The sequence below is a fragment of the Scyliorhinus canicula genome, chromosome 2 (genome assembly GCF_902713615.1).
Source record: "Scyliorhinus canicula chromosome 2, sScyCan1.1, whole genome shotgun sequence".
In the NCBI taxonomy this organism is placed as follows: domain Eukaryota; kingdom Metazoa; phylum Chordata; class Chondrichthyes; order Carcharhiniformes; family Scyliorhinidae; genus Scyliorhinus; species Scyliorhinus canicula.
Genome location: NC_052147.1, coordinates 186,142,267 through 186,162,650, shown reverse-complemented (window position 1 = coordinate 186,162,650; position 20,384 = coordinate 186,142,267). Strand labels below are relative to the sequence as shown.

The window sequence follows — 20,384 nt, the reverse complement described above, 5'->3', positions numbered from 1 at the left end:
GAAAATGAAAATCGCTTATTGTCACGAGTAGGCTTCAATGAAGTTACTGTGAAAAGCCCCTAGTCGCCACATTCCGGCGCCTGTTCGGGGAGGCTGGTACGGGAATCGAACCGTGCTGCTGGCCTGCTTGGTCTGCTTTAAAAGCCAGTGATTTAGCCTTGTGAGCTAAACCAGCCCCTAAGAGACAATACTGCTAAGGTAGGCTGCCCGAAATTGGCATTTCCCATTGGGGCAAGCTGGTTGAAGATGTGTGCCCACTGCCAGCAACTGGCCCTGAGGAAGTTTGGGCACACACTGGTTATATACCTAGCGCCAAGGGGATTAAAAGAACGATCCAGGCATATGCTTATCCCTGTAACTTTCTGACCACAGTGAATCATTCCTTTGTCATTGAAAGGTAGTGAATGGCTGCCCTTGTCAAAGCCTGTCTTTTCATTCAACTCTAAACCATTGCCAAAATTCTTATGGACGTATGCATTGGTAATAAAAGAGAATTATTATTTGAAATCAGAATGTAATGTGAATTGGTTAATCATGAATATGTGGGTGAGAAAAATGATTAACTAATCATGTTCATGTGGTCTTATTTCAGCAGGTGTGGTGCATGCTTTCAGTCTTTACATATCAATTCTCCGCATATTCAGCAAATTCTTTCCCCTGACAAATAGTGTCAGTGTAGTGAGGCAAGGAGCATGGAAATTATTGATAATTAATATCGCAAAAGTATTTACATCATTATACAGGTAAATGTTGAAAAAATAAAATTCAAAAATTACCTTATGGGTTTGAGAAAGATACCCTAAGAATATACGATAAACCAGGTTAGCCTGTGCATGCTGCTCTGTGTTGCCTGTGTAAAAGTATTGGCTTCTCTTTCAGACTTACAACTGCACTGTATTTTAGTTGCCAAAATTTAAGCTGTGCAACTGAAAAGTTTAGTCTTTGTCCCATAAATCAAACTGTTCCCCTCTACCAATCTCATGGAATGCATGAAGAATTTTCAGTTCCTGAAGGTGTTGCTATGGGTTTCAGAGTTTATGTTGACTCGGCTTCTCAAGCCATTCACATGCCCCACACTATAACTTGCAATATTATTCAATAATGTCTGTTAGCAGGGAGAAAGGAAAGGAAATGGTCAGCAGAAGCAAGTTAGTAGCTCTAGGAAGAGAGTATAGTGTGCCTAAAATGATCAGTAATTTTTGTGAAGGGTTTTATAACGTTCAGAGATACATAACTACTTGCAGATTAAGAAAACACCTTATTAATATATAAAGATTTCAAGCAAAGTGCCTATAATATGAGCTGATGCAAAGAAAAGGTGAAAGATTAGCCATATAGTCATTGGGTTTTACAACACAAAAATGAGCCCTTTGGCCAATGTGTCTGTGCCGGCCATCAAGCACCTATCTATCCTAATCCCATTTTACAGCACTTACTTCATAATCTTGTATGCTCTGGTGTTTCAACTGCTCATTAGTGATGGACAATTTACCCAATGTGATAAGCTGAGTGGTCTCGTCACTTCAAAACAAATTTCAATTACTGAAGTATGTTTATCTATCTCAATAGGCATGTAAAGAGAAAAAGGTGAATACAAACTAGTGTAGGCCCCTTGCAGTCAGAAAAGGGGGAATTCATAACAGAATTCATGGCTGAGGAACTACATTTGTACTTTGCTTCTGTCTTCACAAAGGAATACATGAATAATGTACCGGATGTTCTGAGAAGCACAAGTTTTGATCAGGAGCGAAAGGAAAGAAATGGGGCTGGATTCTCCATTCCCCAATGCCGAAATCTCGTTCGGCGAAGTGGCGGAGAATCCGTTTTGCCACCAAAATCGGGAACCCTGCCGGTTTTTCAGTTCTCCACCCCCTGAAAAGCAGCGTACTCTAGGAGTAAGCTGCGCCGATTATCCACTGCCTCAGGCCATTGCCTAAGGCCCTCCCCACGATGCTCCGTCCCCGACCGGCTGAATTCCCGATGGCGTGGGACCCTCATGGTCCCATGCGCAGCCTCCGAACTGGAAGTGCTGGGGGCCATAGCGGCAGCTGGAGCTGTGAGCTCTATGCTGCCTCCCTGCTAGACCCCAGCAAAACGGACAGTTGGTGGCCTTTTGACACTAGTTTTCCTGGTGTAAAAGACGACCGTTTTCACCTGGCTTGAGGACTTAGTCTCCAAAACGGAGAATCCAGCCCATGGTTTTGGCGAAATGAATGGGATTAAAGACAGACAAATCTCCATGGTCTGATTATCTTAATCCCAGAGTACTTAAGGAAGTAGCCCTAGAAATAGATCCATTGGTGGTCATTTTCCAAAATTCTTTGGATTCTGGAATGGTTCCGACAGATTGGAACCAGATTAGCGAATGTAACACCACTGTTCAAGAAGGGAGGTGGAACTATAGACCAGTGAGTCTAACGTCGGTAGTAGGGAAGTTGCTGGAGTCCATAGCACAGCATTTAGAAAGCAGTGGTGTAATCAGACAAAGTTAGTATGTATTTATGAAAGGTAAATCATGCTTGACAAATCAACTAGAATTATTTGAAGATGTAGCTAGTAGAGTTGACCAGGGAGAACTGGTGAATATGGTTTATTTAGACTTTCAGAAGGCTTTCGACAAGGTCTTACATAGCAGATTAATATGTAAAGTTAAAGCGCATGGGATTACGGGTAATGTCTTGAAATGGATAGAAAGCTGGCTAACAGGAAGCAAAACATTGGAATAAATGGGGCTTTTTCTGATTGGCAGGCAGTGACTAGTCAGGTACCACAGGGATCTGTGCTAGGACCCCAACTGTTCACAATGTGATTTGGACAAAGGAACTAAATATATTATATCCAAATTTGCAGATGATACAAAGTTGGGTAGGAGGGTGAGCTGTGATGAGGATGCAGAGATGCTTCAATGGGGTTTGGAGAGGCTGAGTGAGTGGGCACATGCATGGCAGATGCAGTATAATGTGGATAAATGAGGTTATCTGCTTCAGTGGCAAAAATAGGAAGGCAGATTATTATTTGAATGTGTGTAAATCAAGGCAGTTAGATACTCAGTGAGACCTTGGTGTCCTCATGCATCAGTCACTGAAAGTAAGCAGCAGGTACAGCAGGCAGTAAAGAAGGCAAATGGAATGTTGGCCTTCATAGCGAGAGGATTTGTGTATCGGAATAGAGATGTTTTACTGCAATTGTATAGGGCGTTGGTGAGGCCACACCTGGAGTGTTGTGTGCAATTTTGGTGTCCTTATCTGAAGAAGGATGTTCTTGCTATGGAGGGAGTGCAACGAAGGTTTACCAGGCTGATTCCTGGGATGGCGGGACTGTCATATGAGGAGAGACAAAATCGTTTCGGATTATTTTCATTGGAATTTAGAAGAGTGAGAGGGGAATCTCATAGAAAATTAGGAGAATTCTAAGAGGATTCAGAAAGAATGTTCCCAATGGTGGGGTGTCCAGAACTAGGGGTTATAGTTTGACGATAAGGGGTAAACCTTTTAGGACTGAGGTGAGGAGAAATTTCTGCACCCAGAGAGTGATGAATCTGTCGAATTTGCTACCACCAAATGTAGTTGAGGCCAAAACATTGTATAATTTCAGGAAGGAATTAGATATAGCTCTTGGGGCTAAATGAATCAAGAGATATCGGGGGGAAGGCAGCATCAAGATTTTGAACTTGATGATCAACCATGTTCATATTGAATGGTAGAGCAAGCTCAAAGGGCTGAACGGCCTCCTCCTGCTTCTATGTTTCCATGATTCTAAGTTTAATATCATGTGGTATGTGGCCAGAAACATCTTGTCCAAAATGCAATATAATAAATTGGAGCACTGGTGCTTTTTAATTTACTGCAATGATTCCAAATGACTTGGTGTAACTGCTGCACATGGCTGATGGGTTAGTCATGTAAGGCAGGAAACATCTGGCTACTTTGTAATGAGTCCCCAACACTGTTATCTGCAATGAAGCAAGGACAAGTTGTCTTGCATTTAGCTAAAGGAAGCAAATTGAGAGAATCAGACAGCTGCTCTATTGTGACAGTAATAGATTTACGAGGGGCTGTATGTTACATCTGTAGTTTGGTTATTAACATCAGTACTGTATATATTGGATCAGCTCACATCAGCAATGTTTTGTTGATAACCCAATGGATATATCAAGGTGTACCAAATTTTGAGGGACATGGATAGGCTATGGAGGAACTTTTCCCCTTAGTAGAGGGGTCAATAATCAGGGGCATAGATTTAAAGGGGATTTGAGGAAAATCTTTTTCACCCAGAGAGTGGTGGGAATCTGGAACTCGATGCCTGAAAGGGTGCTAGAGGTGGGAACCTTCACAACATTTAAGAAGCTTTTGCATGAGCACTTGAAATGCCACAGTATACAAGGCTAAAAACAAGTGCTGTAAAATGGAATTAAATTAGATAGGGGCTTGATGGCCTGCGTAGACACAATGGGCTGAAGGGCCTCTTTAGTGCTGTAAAACTCAATGACTCTATGTTCACTGTTTAACTTCCAGTCCATTTCCTAAGCCGTTTGCTCCAGGAAATACTAAAAGAATACATGTCAAAATAAAATACATGTAAAATTTTATTTTGCTGATACAAGTATGGAACAACCATAGCTTCATGATAATAACAAAAATTCATTTTGTGGAAGCCCTTGTTTGACTGATGGCAATGTATGGCTGTGAAAGTGGGAGCATCAAGAGGAATGATGAAGCTCGAATAGGAGGGTTTGAAATTAAAAGACGCAGACAAATATTTTGTGTGTCGTAGACAACCGAGTGGACAGATGAGTGGGTGCTGGAGAAAGCTGCTGTGAAGAGGAACGTGTTTGAGGCAATGATATCAAGGGACCTCACATGTTTTGGACATGTAATGCCAACAAGGAGGTTTGTGCTTCAAAAAAGGGGTAACGCAGGGCAAAACACCTGAAAAACGTTCACAAGTCACAAGATGGCATGGATGGATAATATCAGAATGTGGACTGGCCTTTCTATGGACAGGCAGTGAGGGAAGTGACGAAGAGGAATCAGTGGAGAAAGGCTAATCATAGTGTGGCCAACCCTCGGAATGAGAACAGATGAAAGACGTGCAAATGCAAGTTGCACAATATAAAATAACACCTTTTCCATTGTCTATCAACTGCTTAGCATTTAAGATTTGATTATAAACTCGAGGGTGCACCAGTCAGTTCATCTGACTGGATGGTCAGCGTATGGTTCAGAATAACACCAACAGCATGAGTTTGACTTCCATTCCAGCTAAGGTAGACTTGGGACCTGTCTCCTCGCCCAGCCTCTGACAGTGGAAGACAATGACAAACCACCACTGACAAAAACTGCCAAGAAAACAGCTCCAGATGATGAATCATCAGGCAATGAGCCAAGGAAAGAGGCATTCCCGGGTGAGGGAAGCCAAGATTTTCCTTGTTTGGCCAGCAAGAGAAATTTTCTGACTTACCCACAGGGCTTCCACACCCTTCATACAATCACTCACGATGACTCAGTCTTGTGGGAAGCACCTCCTCTGCTCAAACCAATGTCGGAATGCCATTGGATGCATGTGCCTCATTTGCATAAACTTTTAAGTCTGCGGCTGCTTTTGGCGGGGTGTCATCTGACTGCAGAGCCCTGTCAGTTAATATTGGAGACAGCAGGAAAGCTGAGTTCTGAGCAGATAACTACCCACTTGTGTCTGGTTTCCACAGGTAATTGGGGTTAAAATTCACTATTTCCTGCGTTCCAGAGAAAGAGTCTTTTTTTGATGTATTTGGCCCAGACGTCTCTTTGACAGGGTATCTAACAACATCTGCTGTCAGTCAGACTAGTCCTTGCATGTTTGGGCTTTTAGCTTGTGTGGTAACTGACTGTGAGCTGAGAAAATTGCAGTGCGGGAAACTTAGCAGGATCTGAGAGCTCAGTGATTAGGATATGTCCCTAATCATCAGATTGAAGGATAATGAAATGAGCAGTACAAAGACTGAGAAGAAAGTGTAAGTTCGAGCCAATGAATGATATTAAATCATGTGTTCTGGTGCCTCATTTTAGTTTTAGCACAGTTTGTAAATTTACCCAAATAGCACAGTGGGCTAAACAACTGGGCTTGTAATGCAGAACAATGCCAGCAGCGCGGGCTCAATTCCCGTACCGGCCTCCCCGAACAGTTGCCGGAATGTGGCGACTACGGGCTTTTCACAGTAAATTCATTGAAGCCTACTTGTGACAATAAGCGATTATTATTATTATTTAAATAGTACTGCCTCCATTTTCCTTTTAGCACAGTTACTGTTGCCATTGGGCATGCTCAATTTGCATTTTTTTAAAAAAGCACCCCTTCACTTGCCACCGAGAGAGGGAAGGGGTGAGCAGGAGGAAGTGAGTGGGAAGGAGCAAGAGGAGTAGCTAGTGGGTGTCGGGAAGTGATAAACAGGAGTTGAGATGTGGTGAGTGGAAGTATAACCAGTATTAATAAGAGCAGTATGTACAAAGAGATTTTTGGGGCCAGTTAGGTTCAACGAAGCCAATAGGTTTTTAATATAAAAATTTCAGGTCAGAAGTGTAACCCATACTTATACACTCTTTTTAATGGGAAAGTAACTTTCATTTAGCACATTTAATTTGGCTTACCATTTTGTAGGATGTTAAACAAGGGATATCTGGACAGAAATCTATATATTTGCATATGTAGGATTAGAGAGAGAAAAAAAAGTCAGAATGGAAAAGTAAAATAAGATAAATTACCTTTTTAATCTCTCCAACAATTGAAATGTGAAGGATATAATGATAAGGAAAATAGCCATTTAGCAGGTACAAGGGGAGCAAATGAGCTGAGGCATTAGTGGAGTACAAAAATTCCATTTGGAGCTAGTTTAGCTCACTGAGCTAAATCGCTGGCTTTTAAAGCAGACCAAGCAGGCCAGGTTCGATTCCCGTACCAGCCTCCCCGGACAAGCGCCGGACTAGGGCTTTTCACAGTAACTTCATTGAAGCCTACTCGTGACAATAAGCGATTTTCATTTCATTTCATTTCAAGAAGGCAATTAGGAGAGCAAAGAGGGGATATGAGAAATCCCTAGCTGGTAAAAGTAAGGAAAATCCCAAAATATTCCATAAGTATATCAATGAGAAGAAGATAGCCAGGCAAAGAGTAAGGCCCATTAGGGACCAAAGGGGATATCTGTGGGTGGAGCTATAGGACATTGGTAGGGTGTTGAACAAATACTTCACATCTGCTTTCACCCAAGAGAATGACAATGAAGGTATGGAACTCAGGGAGAGAGGCAGGTTCTTGAACAAATTGACAGAGGGAGTGACAAGGGGCGTGATTCTCCGCAAATGCTGCAAGTCGTAAAGGCTGCCGTGAAACTGGCAATGTTTCACGGCAGCCTCCGCGCCCCCTCCCGGGACCCAATTCTCCCCCCCGGGCGGGGCCGGCCCCGTGAAGCACGGCATCGTGGGCTTAGCGACCGTCGCTAAGCCCATGCGCCAAGTGTCACGGCGGCTGACACGCACGATGACGTCAGCCGCGCATGCGCAGGTTGGACGGCTCCAATCCGCGCATGCGCGGATGACGTCATCACGCATATGCGTCAAACCCGCGCATGCGCGGGCCGTCATGCCCCTCAGCCGCCCCGCGGACTGATGCTGCGGGGCAGCGGAGGAAGAAATAGTGCGCGGGTATCGGACCCGCTGCCCACGATCGGTGCCCACCGATCGCAGGCCCATACCACCCTTGGCACGGCCGTGGTGCGGCCGTGCCAATTGGTGCCATGGTTGTCTGGAACGGCACTTTGCGGCTGTTTTCACGAACGGGAAGAGCAGGTGTGTTTGCGTTCGTGAAAACGGCCATAAAGGCCTGGGAACTCGGCCCATCGGCCTGGGGAGAATCGCTGTCGCCGTAAAAAACGGTGAGCAGCAATTCGTGTCGTGGGGCGGCCGTGTGGGGGGGGGGGGGGGGGAGAATAGCAGGAGGGCGGGAAAAATGTCAGGAAGGCCCTCCCGCTATTCTCCGACCCATCGTGGGCAGCGGAGAATCGTGCCCAAGGTATGGGGGGTGTGCTGGCTGGCTTAAACGTGGACAAGTCTCCAGAGCTGGATGACTTGTGCCCCAGGATGCTGCGGGAGGAGAGGGAGGTGATTACAGGGACTCTGACCCAAATTTTTAATTCCTCTCTGGCCAAGGGGGAGATGCCAGAGGACTGGAGAACAGCTAATGTGGTTCCAGTATTTAAGAAGACTTTTAGATAAGCCAGTGGAGCTACAGACCAGTGAGTCTCACGTCAGTGGTTGAGAAACTGTTGGAGAAAATTCCGAAATAGAGGCAAGGTTTGATCAGTTATAGTCAGCATGGCTTTGTCAGAGGGAGGCCATGCCAAACAAATTTGATTGATTTTTTGAGAAGGTGAAGAGGTGTGTAGATAAGGGTAGTGCAGTTGATGCAGCTTATATGGCTTGGGAGACTTATAATGTAGGCAAATGTTCACAGGGTACAGGGGGGCAGTTGAAGGCCCACCTTCTCAACCATGCTCCTCGCCTGAGCTATGGTATCCTCAGGTTAAATCACCACCAGGCAGTTCTGTCCCTCAAAGGAGAAAGCAGCCTATGGTCAAATTTACCTTTACAGGTTAATTTGATAAGGTGTATTCAAAATTGGTTTAGTTGCAGGAGACAGAAGGTGATGACAGAAGGCTGCCTTAGTGACTGGAAGCCAGTGTCCAGTGACGTACCACAGGGATCCGTGCTGGGTCCCCTATTATTTGTCATTTATATAAATGGCATAGATGACTATGTGTAGGAAAGGATCAGTACGTTTGTGGATAATACAGAGGTTGGCTGGGTGGTTAACAGTGAGGTTGAATGTCTTGGGCTACAGGAAGATATCGAACAAAGAACAAAGAAAATTACAGCACAGGAACAGGCCCTTCGGCCCTCCCAGCCTGCGCCGATCCAGATCCTTTATCTAAACCTGTTGCCTATTTTCCAAGGATCTACTTCCCTCTATTCCCCGCCTGTTCATATATCTGTCCAGATGCATCTTAAATTATGCTATCGTGCCCACCTCTACCACCTCTGCTGGCAAAGCATTCCAGGCACCCACCACCCTCTGCGTAAAAAACTTTCCACGCACATCTCCCTTAAACTTTCCCCCACTCTTGGAAAAAGCTTATAAATATAGACAGGTTAGTCAAAAGGCAGACAAATGGCAGACTGAATTTAACCCTGAAATGTGTGAGGTGATACACTTTGGAAGGAGTAATTTGACAAGGAAGTATTCAATGAATGGCATGACACTAGGAAATTCTGAGGTACAAAGGGACCTTAGCGTGTTTGTCCATAGCTCTCTGAAGATAGAAGGGCAGGTTAATATGATAGTGAAAAAGATCTATAGCCTTTATCAATCGAGGCATAGCTTACAAAAGCAGGGAGATCATGTTGGAGTTGTACAGAACTTTGGTGAGACCAAAGCTGGAGTACTGTGTGCAATTCTGGTTGCCACATTGTAGGAAGGATGTGATTGCACTGGAGAGGGCGCAGAGGGGATTTAGCAGGATCTTGCCTGGGATTGAACATTACGAAGAGAGGTTGGATAAGCTTGGGTTGTTTTGTTGGAGCAGAGAAGACTGAGGGGTGCATCTTTGTTTTCCATTTTTCAAGATAGAATACTGAAAAGTATTCAAACTGCATTCACTGACCCTTCAGTGACCCTTGGATTCCAGGCCCGGATGATAAGTAATCTTATATGGGCTGGTCACCTGAAGCATTGGAAGATTGAGTTTGATTGACAGACATAACACCTGATTGATGGCAGATGAGGAGACACTATCAAAAGATGCATAAACAAATTGGATATTGCAAAGTCTGCAATACCTTGATATGAACTGAGATTTTCCATAGAATCTCGAGAGTGCAGAGGATGCCATTCGGCCATCGAGTATGCATCGACCCTCTGAAAGGGCACCACGCCTAGGCTCTGCTCTACCCCGGAAAACCCCACCTAACCTGCACATCTTTGGACTGTGGGAGGAAACTGGAGCACCGGAGGAAACCCACGCAAACACGGGGAGAATGTGTCCACACAGGCAGTCACCCAATGCCGGAATTGAACCTGGGTCCCTGATGCTGTGGGGACCACTGTACCAGGCCTCCAAAGGTTGGAATGGAGCCAAAGATTTGGCTTAAAAGTGACCCTACTTCGAGGGCTTGATGCTGCAGCCATAGTGGAATGGTCACTACTGAAGACAGGATGAAGTGCCAGAAATGGTATGACTGACCATAGTGCCCACCCACGCCATAAGGTTATTCAGAAACTTGCAGTACCACGGCCGTGCCAAGGGGGGCATGGTCCCGCGATCGGTGTGCACGATCGCGGGCGGACGCACTCTTTTGCCCTCTGCCGCCCCACAGGATCAGTCCGCGGGTCGGCCGAGGGAGATGACGGCCCCGCGCATGCGAGGGTTGGAGCCGTCCAATCCACGCATGCGCGGCTGACATCATCGTGTGCGTCAGCCGGCGTGACGCTTGCCGCGCGGACTTAGCGACGGCCGCTATGCCCGCACTGCCGTGTTTCACGGGGCCCTGCTGCTAGCCCCGCTCGGGGGGGAGAATCGGGTCCCGGGAGGGGGCGCGGAGGCTGCCGTGAAACACGGCCAGTTTCACTGCAGCCTTTACGACTCGCCGCATTTCCGGAGAATCGCGCCCACAGTTATTTGCCCTGTTTACACAGGTCCCAGATGTCCTGTAGAGGGTGTTGTGTTTTTTTGATAGTTGCCTGACAGGAGCCGGCAGTGCAAAAACACCAAGACAGTCGACAGGAAAGCAAATCAATTGGCTGGCACCTTTCAATCACTACTGACCACAAAATCAGTCCAATAAGTTATTCACTTTTTTCATGGATGTGGGTGTTGCTGGGTCGGCTATTATTTATTGCCCATCCCTAATTGCCCTTGGGAAGCTGGTGATGAGATGCCTTCTTAAATTGCTTTGGTCCATGTGTAGATACACCCATAGTGCTGTGAGGAAGAAAGTTCTAGGATTTTGAGCCAGCAACAGTGAAGGAATGATGATATCGGCGCGATTTAACGTGGAAAAATGAGTCCGATTTTGGGCGTGTGAGGCGGGGTGTTTCTCCGCGCTGACACCACTATCTAATGGGACTCTTTGTTTTTTTTGGTCTTGGTCTGCAAACGCCCGCCGAGGTCGCACTGATTTCCTATATTGAAGAACACTGCTCCTCCAACACAGCCTCCGGACCCCACCACTATCCCAACTTACATCTTTGGGGGTCCTCAAGCACCCCTCGCCCCACCTCTTAATGGTAGGGCATACCCGGTCCTGATCCCTGGCAGGGGCAACCTGGCACCTGGACATCTTGGCACTGCCAGACTGGCACTCCGGCAGTACCCCTGCCAGCCTGGAAGTGCACCCGGACACACCTGGTAGTGCCATGATGGCACTGCTGGGTGTCCATGTGGCAGTGCCAAGGTGCCATGCTGGCAGCGCCAATGTACCCGAGTGCCAGCAGGAGTGCCTGGGTACCACCCTTCCCAGAGCTTGACCACCCTGGGGCCTACAATGGCCTGGAAGACCCATCCCCCAGTTGCATTAAACCTTGAAGACCTAATGGCTCACTTAAATATGTTAATTTGGATCATGCATAATGAGGGCGAGATCCAGATCACGAGATCTCATTAGATCTCGCGAGGCGTTCCAAATCTCGCAAAAGATAACGGCCTCGCCGCATCACCAAGTCAGGCACGACGAGGCCATAGTTCCAAGTCAGGATGGTGTGTGGCTTGGGGGAGAACTTGCAGGTGGTAATTTCCTATGCATCTGTTGCCCTCATCCTTCTAGGTGGTACAGTCTGTAGGTGTGGGAGATGCCTTGGCGAGTTGCTGCAGTGCATCTTGTGGATAATACACACTGCTGCCACCGTATGTTGGTTGGCAGAGGGAGTGAATGTTGAACATGGTGAATGGATGCCATCCATTTCAGTTCCAGATTCAAGGAAGTGGGTGTTATTGTCGGACAATTAGAAGTTTGATAAGCTTACCCTTTACTTTACACTTTGCCAGACATTGCTTCTTGGTTTCAAAGTTGTTTTCATTTCCACCACATCCCCCATAAATAAATTCTTCACATTTCCGTGTAAATAAGTTGTAGAAATATCTTCGGCTAAAAGCTTTGCAGCGCCCCTCATCAGCTTTTAATGTGCATATTTCATGGCCATACGGCAAATCTGGAAGTTGTTGACCTGCTTGAGAAAAAGAGAGTGTTATTACTGGATTTAAGTAAATTAAATATTGATTTCAAGTGGAAATTCCATTTGGTTATGTTCTTCCACCTAAGTTTATGTGTTAAATGCTGTTTGAATGTTTTCTTTTGCATCTGATTTCAGAGTTCTAAAAACATGAAGAAAACATCCCATGACTGAAAATGCAATTTTTGTCCGTTATGAGCATTGAAAATGAGATCCAGTCACACCCCACACAATTCTAGTGACTGATGCCCGTTTGTACCGAAATAATTTGTTTCTGCTTTCTTTATCGTTAAGACACCTACCAACTTCAAAATGGTGCCATTTATTGTTTCTATTTCCTGAATAATGCAAGTAGAGATTAACCCTTAACTGGCTGAATGAATTAGAATGGCAAATTATTAATTCCAACAAATGATGGGATGAGCATCTGTTGTGCTGGAATGCAGGAACATAAAAAGCACTAAAGGCGTTCACCATGTCAGGTCACAATGTTGACACTGCCCGGAATTCTTCAATCATTGTGATTCACATTTCCTGCTGGCAGTGCTTCCCTGCCAACATGGGGTGGTTACAATGGGAAAACCCATTGACAAGCAAGGGGAAGATCGAATCGCACCACCAGCAAACGGTGTGCTGCCGAGAAACACATGGCTGGCAGACCGTGGGACCTCGCCAACTGTTGTACCAACCTCTCTTTGAAAATGCAAGCTACGACACGGAAAACTTCACATTTGTTACAATATTTCAAAACAATTAACTAAATTGTCAACGCTTGCAAAGTTCTTTTCACAGTTTGAAGATGAAAGAATGTGGGCTTTCCTTTTAAGAGAATGGCTAACATTCATGTATTTATTACATTGGTACTCGCAGTTTGAGATCTTAGAAACACCAAGCACAGAAAGATGCCATTCAGCCCATCCTGCCTGTGTCAGCCCTTTCAAATAGTTATCCGAATGACTATGGAATCTTCGTCCCAGAATCCTTGCAAGCAATGCAATCCAGATCAAAACAAGTCTCTGGGCTTAAGTAAGTCTCCTCATACCCCCTCTTTTTAAGATGTTTTGATCATTTGTTTAAATGTTGTACCGAGAGAGATGAAACCACTACAGACCCTAACAGAAGAATCAGTTGTGGTAAAATAAACAAAATTGAAGTGCTACTCCACTGATGAGAACTGGGCACTAGAAATCTCTCGAAACTATTGAGCATTTTAAGTTAACATTGAGGAGATGGCACAAAACTCAATGTCCATCTGAGAGCAATGCAGCCCACGATTGGCTTATCACAAACAAATTCTTGATAGCATAGCATAACTGAAGTATCCTTGAAACAGGGGAGCTTCCGGGGAGCTTCCTTGAGAGCTACTATAAACTGCCTAGGATTACAGCTTGAGAGCTAAGACAAACATATTTCTTCACACAAATGTCATTGTTTAACACACTGAATATTTACTATAATTAAAAAACAAAGATAACCCAAAAATGCTATAATATCTTGTTGACTTCTTCATAAATCACCAGTTTACTTTAAGACTGCAGTACATCGGATTACTGCATTTAGAGTGGAAATATTAAGGAAAAGTAAGTGTGCCTTGAGACTGCCGTGCGCCTAATTCATTTTTTTGGTCAGGGTTTTGTGCAGCTCTATGGTGGGCTCTTTATGAACATTTCACTCTATGTGGATGGCTGCTTCAGGGTACTCGGGTTACAATACCCAAAATGTGGAGCATCAAAGTCTATAAGGATCATTATCCTCCCGAAGATGTCCAGGAATTTTGTGAAAAACCTTTTTCATGACCCAAGTGTCATAACCCACATGGGACATACGGGATGGGAATGACTGTCTTCCCCATGTCCCTTGCAGAGTACGAGCACCCCAGTTAAGTGGGCAGGGGAAACTCAATCTATATTGTACACAAGATCGGCCAGTTCGACACCTGTTAAGACCCGTCTGGGAATTACCGGGAGCTGTGTATTATAGCCTTGTAAGTAAACCTATTTGATATAACTCAGTGTGGACTCTCTGCAACATCTTAAAACCAATATCTAGCATCCTGGTTCTCGAAATGTAGAACAGAAGACGGTTCAAGGATTTCCTGCTACTGCTTAATGAAGGACCACGGCCAATGTTCCTCCTAATTTTTCTCTGCTGTGTGCCCATTTGATGGAATTTACAGCCACCTTAAGATTTGCCATGCACACATCTCTTAAAGGGACTGCCTCTTGTGGGAGACCTGTTTTTCTCCTGCTCTGTAAGTTCTGATTGTACTGCAGCTACACACATGCTAAGTTTGGGAGGTATAATAATCACCAGATCTCTTCTCTTCCTTCATATCAGTGACACCAGGGAGATTGAAAGGCCCAGAAATGGGGCAGTTTCCTTCAGCCCACAGCCGACCATGATCTAAATATAGTGAGGGGGTCAAAGAGTGGTCATGTTCCTGCTGGGGAGGATAAAGGAAGCAAGCAAACAGAGATTTAAGAGGCAGAGATCTGGCAGTAAGCCTGCCTCCACATTTTCTGGCCTCACTGCTGATACACTGCCCTGTTATGGAGAGTGTAGTGGATTAAAATTGAGGGCTTAATGTCACAAACAAAATTATTTTACATGTGCTTCCAATGCACCTGTAAAATGTGAGGAGGGTGTGGTGATTGTGTCTTTAAGGGCAACATAGCAGAGTAAAGGTCATCTGGCCTGGGTCATCAATGGGGACTCAGGGTAGTGAATCACCCCAGGGAGTGGAGTCCTCTTAGGCAAAGAGTAGTTTTGGAGCTAGCTGCAGCCTTGTGGCTGTGTTGTTCCTCGTGTCTTAATAAAGCTCGTAGTCTCAAAGTTGGAGAAGATGCTTTATTGTGAATTTGTTCTCTCTTCAGAGCTTAACTTACGGCTACCTCCAATGCTGCCTGCCTGTGTCTGTGTCCTGCTACGAGTTCTGCCTTCCGTGAAGTGTGTCGTCACTTCCTGTCCCTGTGTATATATAGCTCTCCCGTGCTCCCTCTAGTGCTTGCTCAGTTGTATTGCATCTACTCAGATCTACAATCACCACAGTGACTACTGTCCATTTCGTGTCAATAAATCCTTGTTGTATTTACTAATGGAGTCTCCGAAAGTGCATCTTTACATCTGGTGACAAGGACAAATTATCATGACACTGCCTCTGGCTTGACATCTGTGGGTATCCTGTTTAAATAGAGGTCAGAAAAAATACTCACCAGAATGCCTCTCTTTGGGCGAATAGACCCATTTGAGATAACAAAATATTGCCAGACCCGGAGTAATATAGAATTTTAAAAAATGGACAGTTGCAAGATGGGTGAGCAATGAAGAGAACACAGCAAGGCCTCTGGGTCAGAATCCACAAAAAGGGTGAGAGAAATACAGAAAAATATCTCCAGTTACATTGTAGACCAGGAAGGGTTCGGGAGGCTTACTACATTAGAGAGGCTGAGGGACAGACGCAGAAGAGACCTGAATTTGCCGGCAAGTCGGCAGGGTTAGAAAGAAACATTGAACAAAGAACAAAGAAAAGTGCAGCACAGGAACAGGCCCTTCGGCCCTCCACGCATGCGCTGACCATGCTGCCCATCTAAACTAAAATCTTCTACACTTCCGGGTTCCGTATCCCTCTATTCCCATCCTATTCATGTATTTATCAAGATGCCCCTTAAATGTCACTATCATCCCTGCTTCCACCACCTCCTCCAGCAGTGGGTTCCAGGCACCCACTGCCCTCGGTGTAAAAAACTTGCCTCGTACATGTCCTCTAAATCGTGCTCCTCACACCTTAAACCTATGCCCCCTAGTAATTAACCCCTCTACCCTGGGAAAAAGCCTCTGACTATCCACTCTGTCTGTGCCCCTCATCATTTTGTAGATCTCTATCAGGTCGCCCCTCAACCTTCGTCGTTCCAGTGAGAACAAACCGAGTTTATTCAACCTCTCTTCATAGCTAATGCCCTCCATACCAGGCAACATCCTGGTAAATCTCTTCTGCACCCTCTCTAAAGCCTCCACATCCTTCTAGTAGTGTGGTGACCAGAATTGAACACTATACTCCAATTGTGGCCTAACTAAGATTCTATACAGCTGCAACATGACTTGCCAATTTTTATACTCAATGCCCTGGCCAATGAACGCAAGAAAGCTGTATGCCTTCTTGGCTACCTTCTCCACCTGTGTTGCCTCTTTCAGTGACCTGTGGACCTGTACACCTAGATCTCTCTGACTGTCAATACTCTTGAGGGTTCTGCCATTCACTGTATATTCCTTACCTGTATTAGACCTTCCAAAATGTCTCACATTTGTCTGGATTAAACTCCATCTGCCATCTCTCCGCCCAAGTCTCCAAACAATCTAAATCCTGCTGTATCCTCTGACAGTCCTCATCGCTGTCCGAAATTCCACCAGCCTTTGTGTCATCCGCAAACTTACGAAACACACTTGTTACATTTTCCTCCAAATCATTTATATATACACTACGAACAGCAAAGATCCCAGCATTGATCCCTGCGGAACGCCACTCGTCACAGCCCCCCAATCAGAAAAGCACCCTTCCATTGCTACTCTCTGCCTCTATGACCTAGCCAGTTCTGTATCCATCTTGCCAGCTCACCTCTGATCCTGTGTGACTCCACCTTTTGTACCAGTCTGCCATGAGGAAAAATATTGGATAAAAAAGAACAAGAGAAAATAGCCCTGTGAAACAAGAGTTGTGGTTTTAAGTTTCAAAAAATAGAACTTAAGTTTAAAAAAAGAGTTGCTGCAAAGCTTTTTATAAAGACACAGAAAGCAGTGTTTTAAGTAAAGAAAAATGTCCGAAGTGAGCTGCAGTGAGGTCTCTGGAACTGCAGGAAGATCAAGAAGATGAAGTTGAGTAACGGGACCCGATATACAGAGTCATGATAAGCCTCCAGGAGTTATGTGGCAGCGATCGCTGCACTGGTGACCTTCAATTGGCAAAAAGGTTCTCAAGATTTTATTACAACCGATACCTTCATTAAAATAATTGACTCTGAACAGCCAGAAGGAAAAAAAAACTCCACAGATTGCTGAAAACTTTTTGAAAAATTGCTTTCCTTTAATAAAAGGAGGTTCAAAATTTCAAAACAAAGAATAGCCAGCTTTTGCCAAAACTCCAAAAGCATGGGAAAAACACAGACAGAAAGCCGACAGCTCCTGTCAGCTGAGTGAAAAAGGATGACAGTCTGAAAGTGGAAATACACTTAAAGAGATAATACACTTAAAGTGGCAATGAAATGAAAAACGAAATAAAAATCGCTTATTGTCACAAGTGGGCTTCAAATGAAGTTACTGTGAAAAGCCCGTGGATGCACTAAAATGCACTAAAACATGGCAACCACAAGAAGGAACAAATGGCTCTAGACAGGAGAATTAAAGACCCCAGATAATAATTAATTAATAACCTTTATTGTCACAAGTACGCTTACATTAACACTGCAATTAAGTTACTGTGAAAAGACCCTAGTTGCCACATTCCAGTTTGGGTACACAGAGGGAGAATTCAGAATGTCCAATTCACCTAACAGCACGTCTTTGGGGACTTGTGGGAGGAGGCTGGAGCACCCGGAGGAAACCCACGCAGCCTCGGGGAGAACGTGCAGATTCCACACAGACAGTGACCCAAGCCGGGGATCGATCCTGGGTATGAAGCAACAGTAGAGGGCAACTCTCACAAAAGGTCCATAAGCAACAAAAACCTCAGAGGAGGCAATAAAGACTTCAAGCAAAAGTAAACGGTAGACCTCAGAGGAGGCAATGAATACAGTGCGGCATGGTGGCACATTGGTTAGCACTGCTACCTCACAGCTCTAGGCTCCCAGGCCAGGGTCCCAGGTTCAATTCCAACCTTGGGTGACTGTGCGGAGTTTGCACTTCCTCCTCGTGTCTGCTTTAGTTTCCTCCCACAGTCCAAAGACATGCAGGTTAGGTGGATTGGCCATGCTAAGTTGTCTCTGAGTGTTCAAAAGGTTGGGTTGGGTTACTGAGTTCCAGGGATAGAGTGGAAGCGTGGGCTTGTGTAGGGTGCTCTTTCCAATGACTTGACGGGCTGAATGGCTTCCTTCTGCACTGCAAAATGCTATGATTCTATGATTCTATAAACACCTCAAGGAAGACGCAATGTAAGATCTCAGAGGAGGCAATGAAGACCTCACACAAGAGCAACAAAGACCCCAGGAGAGCACTGAAAGAAGGACAATGAAGACTGCACAAGAAGGGCAACAAGAGAATTGAAGAATGGAAACAAGTTCACATTTTGTTAGAGCCAGACCTGACCAAAAGTGAAGCCAAAGTGTTTTGGTTGAAGTTAAGATAAGTAGAAATAAACATTCGGTGTGAAATGTATAATTCCAGTAAGCATGATGGATTCCCCTCAGAAGAAACACGGAAATTAAAGACTTCAAAATAAATTAGGAACTATTGAACATAAACAGGTATCAGTAAAACAAATTAAAGCTCTAGAGAAGAGATTAAAACAATAAGATTAAATGACTGACAGCAAACCTGGAGAATAAAGAAGTTGCAAAAATTGACAAAACAAATTTAAGAATAAGGAGAAATTAACAAGATAATGGAAAATAAGGTGAACTCAAGGAAAAGAGCACCCTACTTAAGCCCACACCTCCACCCTATCCCCGTAACCCAGTAACCCCACCTAACCATTTTGGACATGAAGGGCAATTTAGCATGGCCAATCCATCTAATCTGCACATCCTTGGACTGTGGGAAGAAACCGGAGTACCCGGAGGAAACCCACCCAGACACAGGGAGAACGTGCAGACTCCGCACAGACAGTAACCCAAGCCGGGAATTGAACCTGGGACCCTGGAGCTGTGAAGCAACAGTGCTAACCACTGTGCTACCATGCGACAAAGCCTACCAATTAAAGCATTGATATTTAAACACACATGCCTCAAGATCTCATCAATGAGCCATCACCACTACAACATTGTACATAATATACATAGGGCGCGATTCTCCACTCCCCACGCCGGGTGGGAGAATCGTGGGAGGGCCGGGTGAATCACAACACGCCGCCCTGGCACCCCCCGTGATTCTCCCACCCCCCCCCAAAATGAGTGTCGCGTTTTGCGTGACGCCGCTTAGAGAATCGCCGCTTGCCGTTTTTCACGCCGACCAGCAATTCTCCGGCCCGGATGGGCCAAGCGGCCTGACGAACCCGACCGGTTCACGCCAGCGCCAACCATACCTGGTCGCTGCCAGCGTGAACATCGCACGACAGTTAAGTGTGGGGCCTGTGGGGGGCGGAGGGAGGATCGTGCTCAGGAGGTGACTGGCCTGCGATCGGTGTCCACCGATCGTCGGGCCGGCGTCTCTAAGAGACGCACTCTTTCCCCTCCGCCGCCCCACAAGATCAAGCCGCCATGCCTTGCAGGGCAGCGGAGGGGAAGACGGCAACCGCGCATGCACGGGTTGGAGCCGGCCAACCTGCGCATGCGCGGCTGACGTCACTTAGGCGCCGCCGGCTGCGTCATTCTCGGCGCGCCGCTTTGACGCAAGCGTCAAGGCCCGGCGGCCGAGTTTCTCGCAACGCCGCTCCTAGCCCCCCGGGGGGGAAGAATAAGGGGCGAGGAGCGGCATCCGACGCCGGAGTGAAACATTCCGGGTTTCACTCCGGCGTCGACACTCAGTCTCCCTTTGGGAGAATCGCACCCATATTGTCATAATATAAAACATCGGTAGTCAATCAAGTTGGATTCCCGGAATTATTACCTGGAATTCTCCATTCATTCCCACCTGTGGGATTCTCTGGTCCAGTTGCAGTTAATGGAGTTTTTGCTGAGCACCAAATTCTCTGTTCTTGCTAGCAACAGTGGTGAGGCAAACTCAGATCAGAAAATCCCTGCCATTGTCTCTAAAACTGGACCCCTGTATTACCAAGTAGATATGGAGAGACAGATCATCCTAAACTTGAAGAGTAGAGAGATGCTCCAGCAGTCACTGTTGCTATCAAGAAATGTTTTCGAACCCGCAAGCAACAAAGTGTCTGACTGACCTGATATAGACGTAACTGATGTTGCTGTGGAAGAAAGGAGGAATGAAGTGCCTGTACCAGAAGAGAAACCTGTTATTGCAGTTCCTGTTAATGC

The 20,384-nt window shown here is 45.6% G+C and overlaps 1 protein-coding gene and 1 long non-coding RNA gene across 4 annotated transcripts in view; one reads left to right on the top strand and one right to left on the bottom strand.

Annotated features, from left to right (window-relative positions):
* LOC119961825 (tissue factor pathway inhibitor-like) overlaps positions 1–20,384 on the bottom strand; it is a 55,353-nt gene that overhangs the window by 25,987 nt on the left and 8,982 nt on the right. For 2 of the 3 annotated variants that reach the window (XM_038789203.1, XM_038789205.1), the window contains exon 2: positions 12,049–12,252. In XM_038789203.1, coding sequence (XP_038645131.1) covers positions 12,049–12,252 — 204 coding nt within the window. The remainder of the gene's footprint in view (positions 1–12,048; positions 12,253–20,384) is intronic. The other variant, XM_038789204.1, reaches the window with a different exon arrangement.
* On the top strand, positions 5,653–13,737 carry LOC119961826. The gene is made up of 2 exons (XR_005459753.1): positions 5,653–5,707; positions 12,394–13,737. It is a non-coding gene; the product is annotated as an uncharacterized LOC119961826 (long non-coding RNA).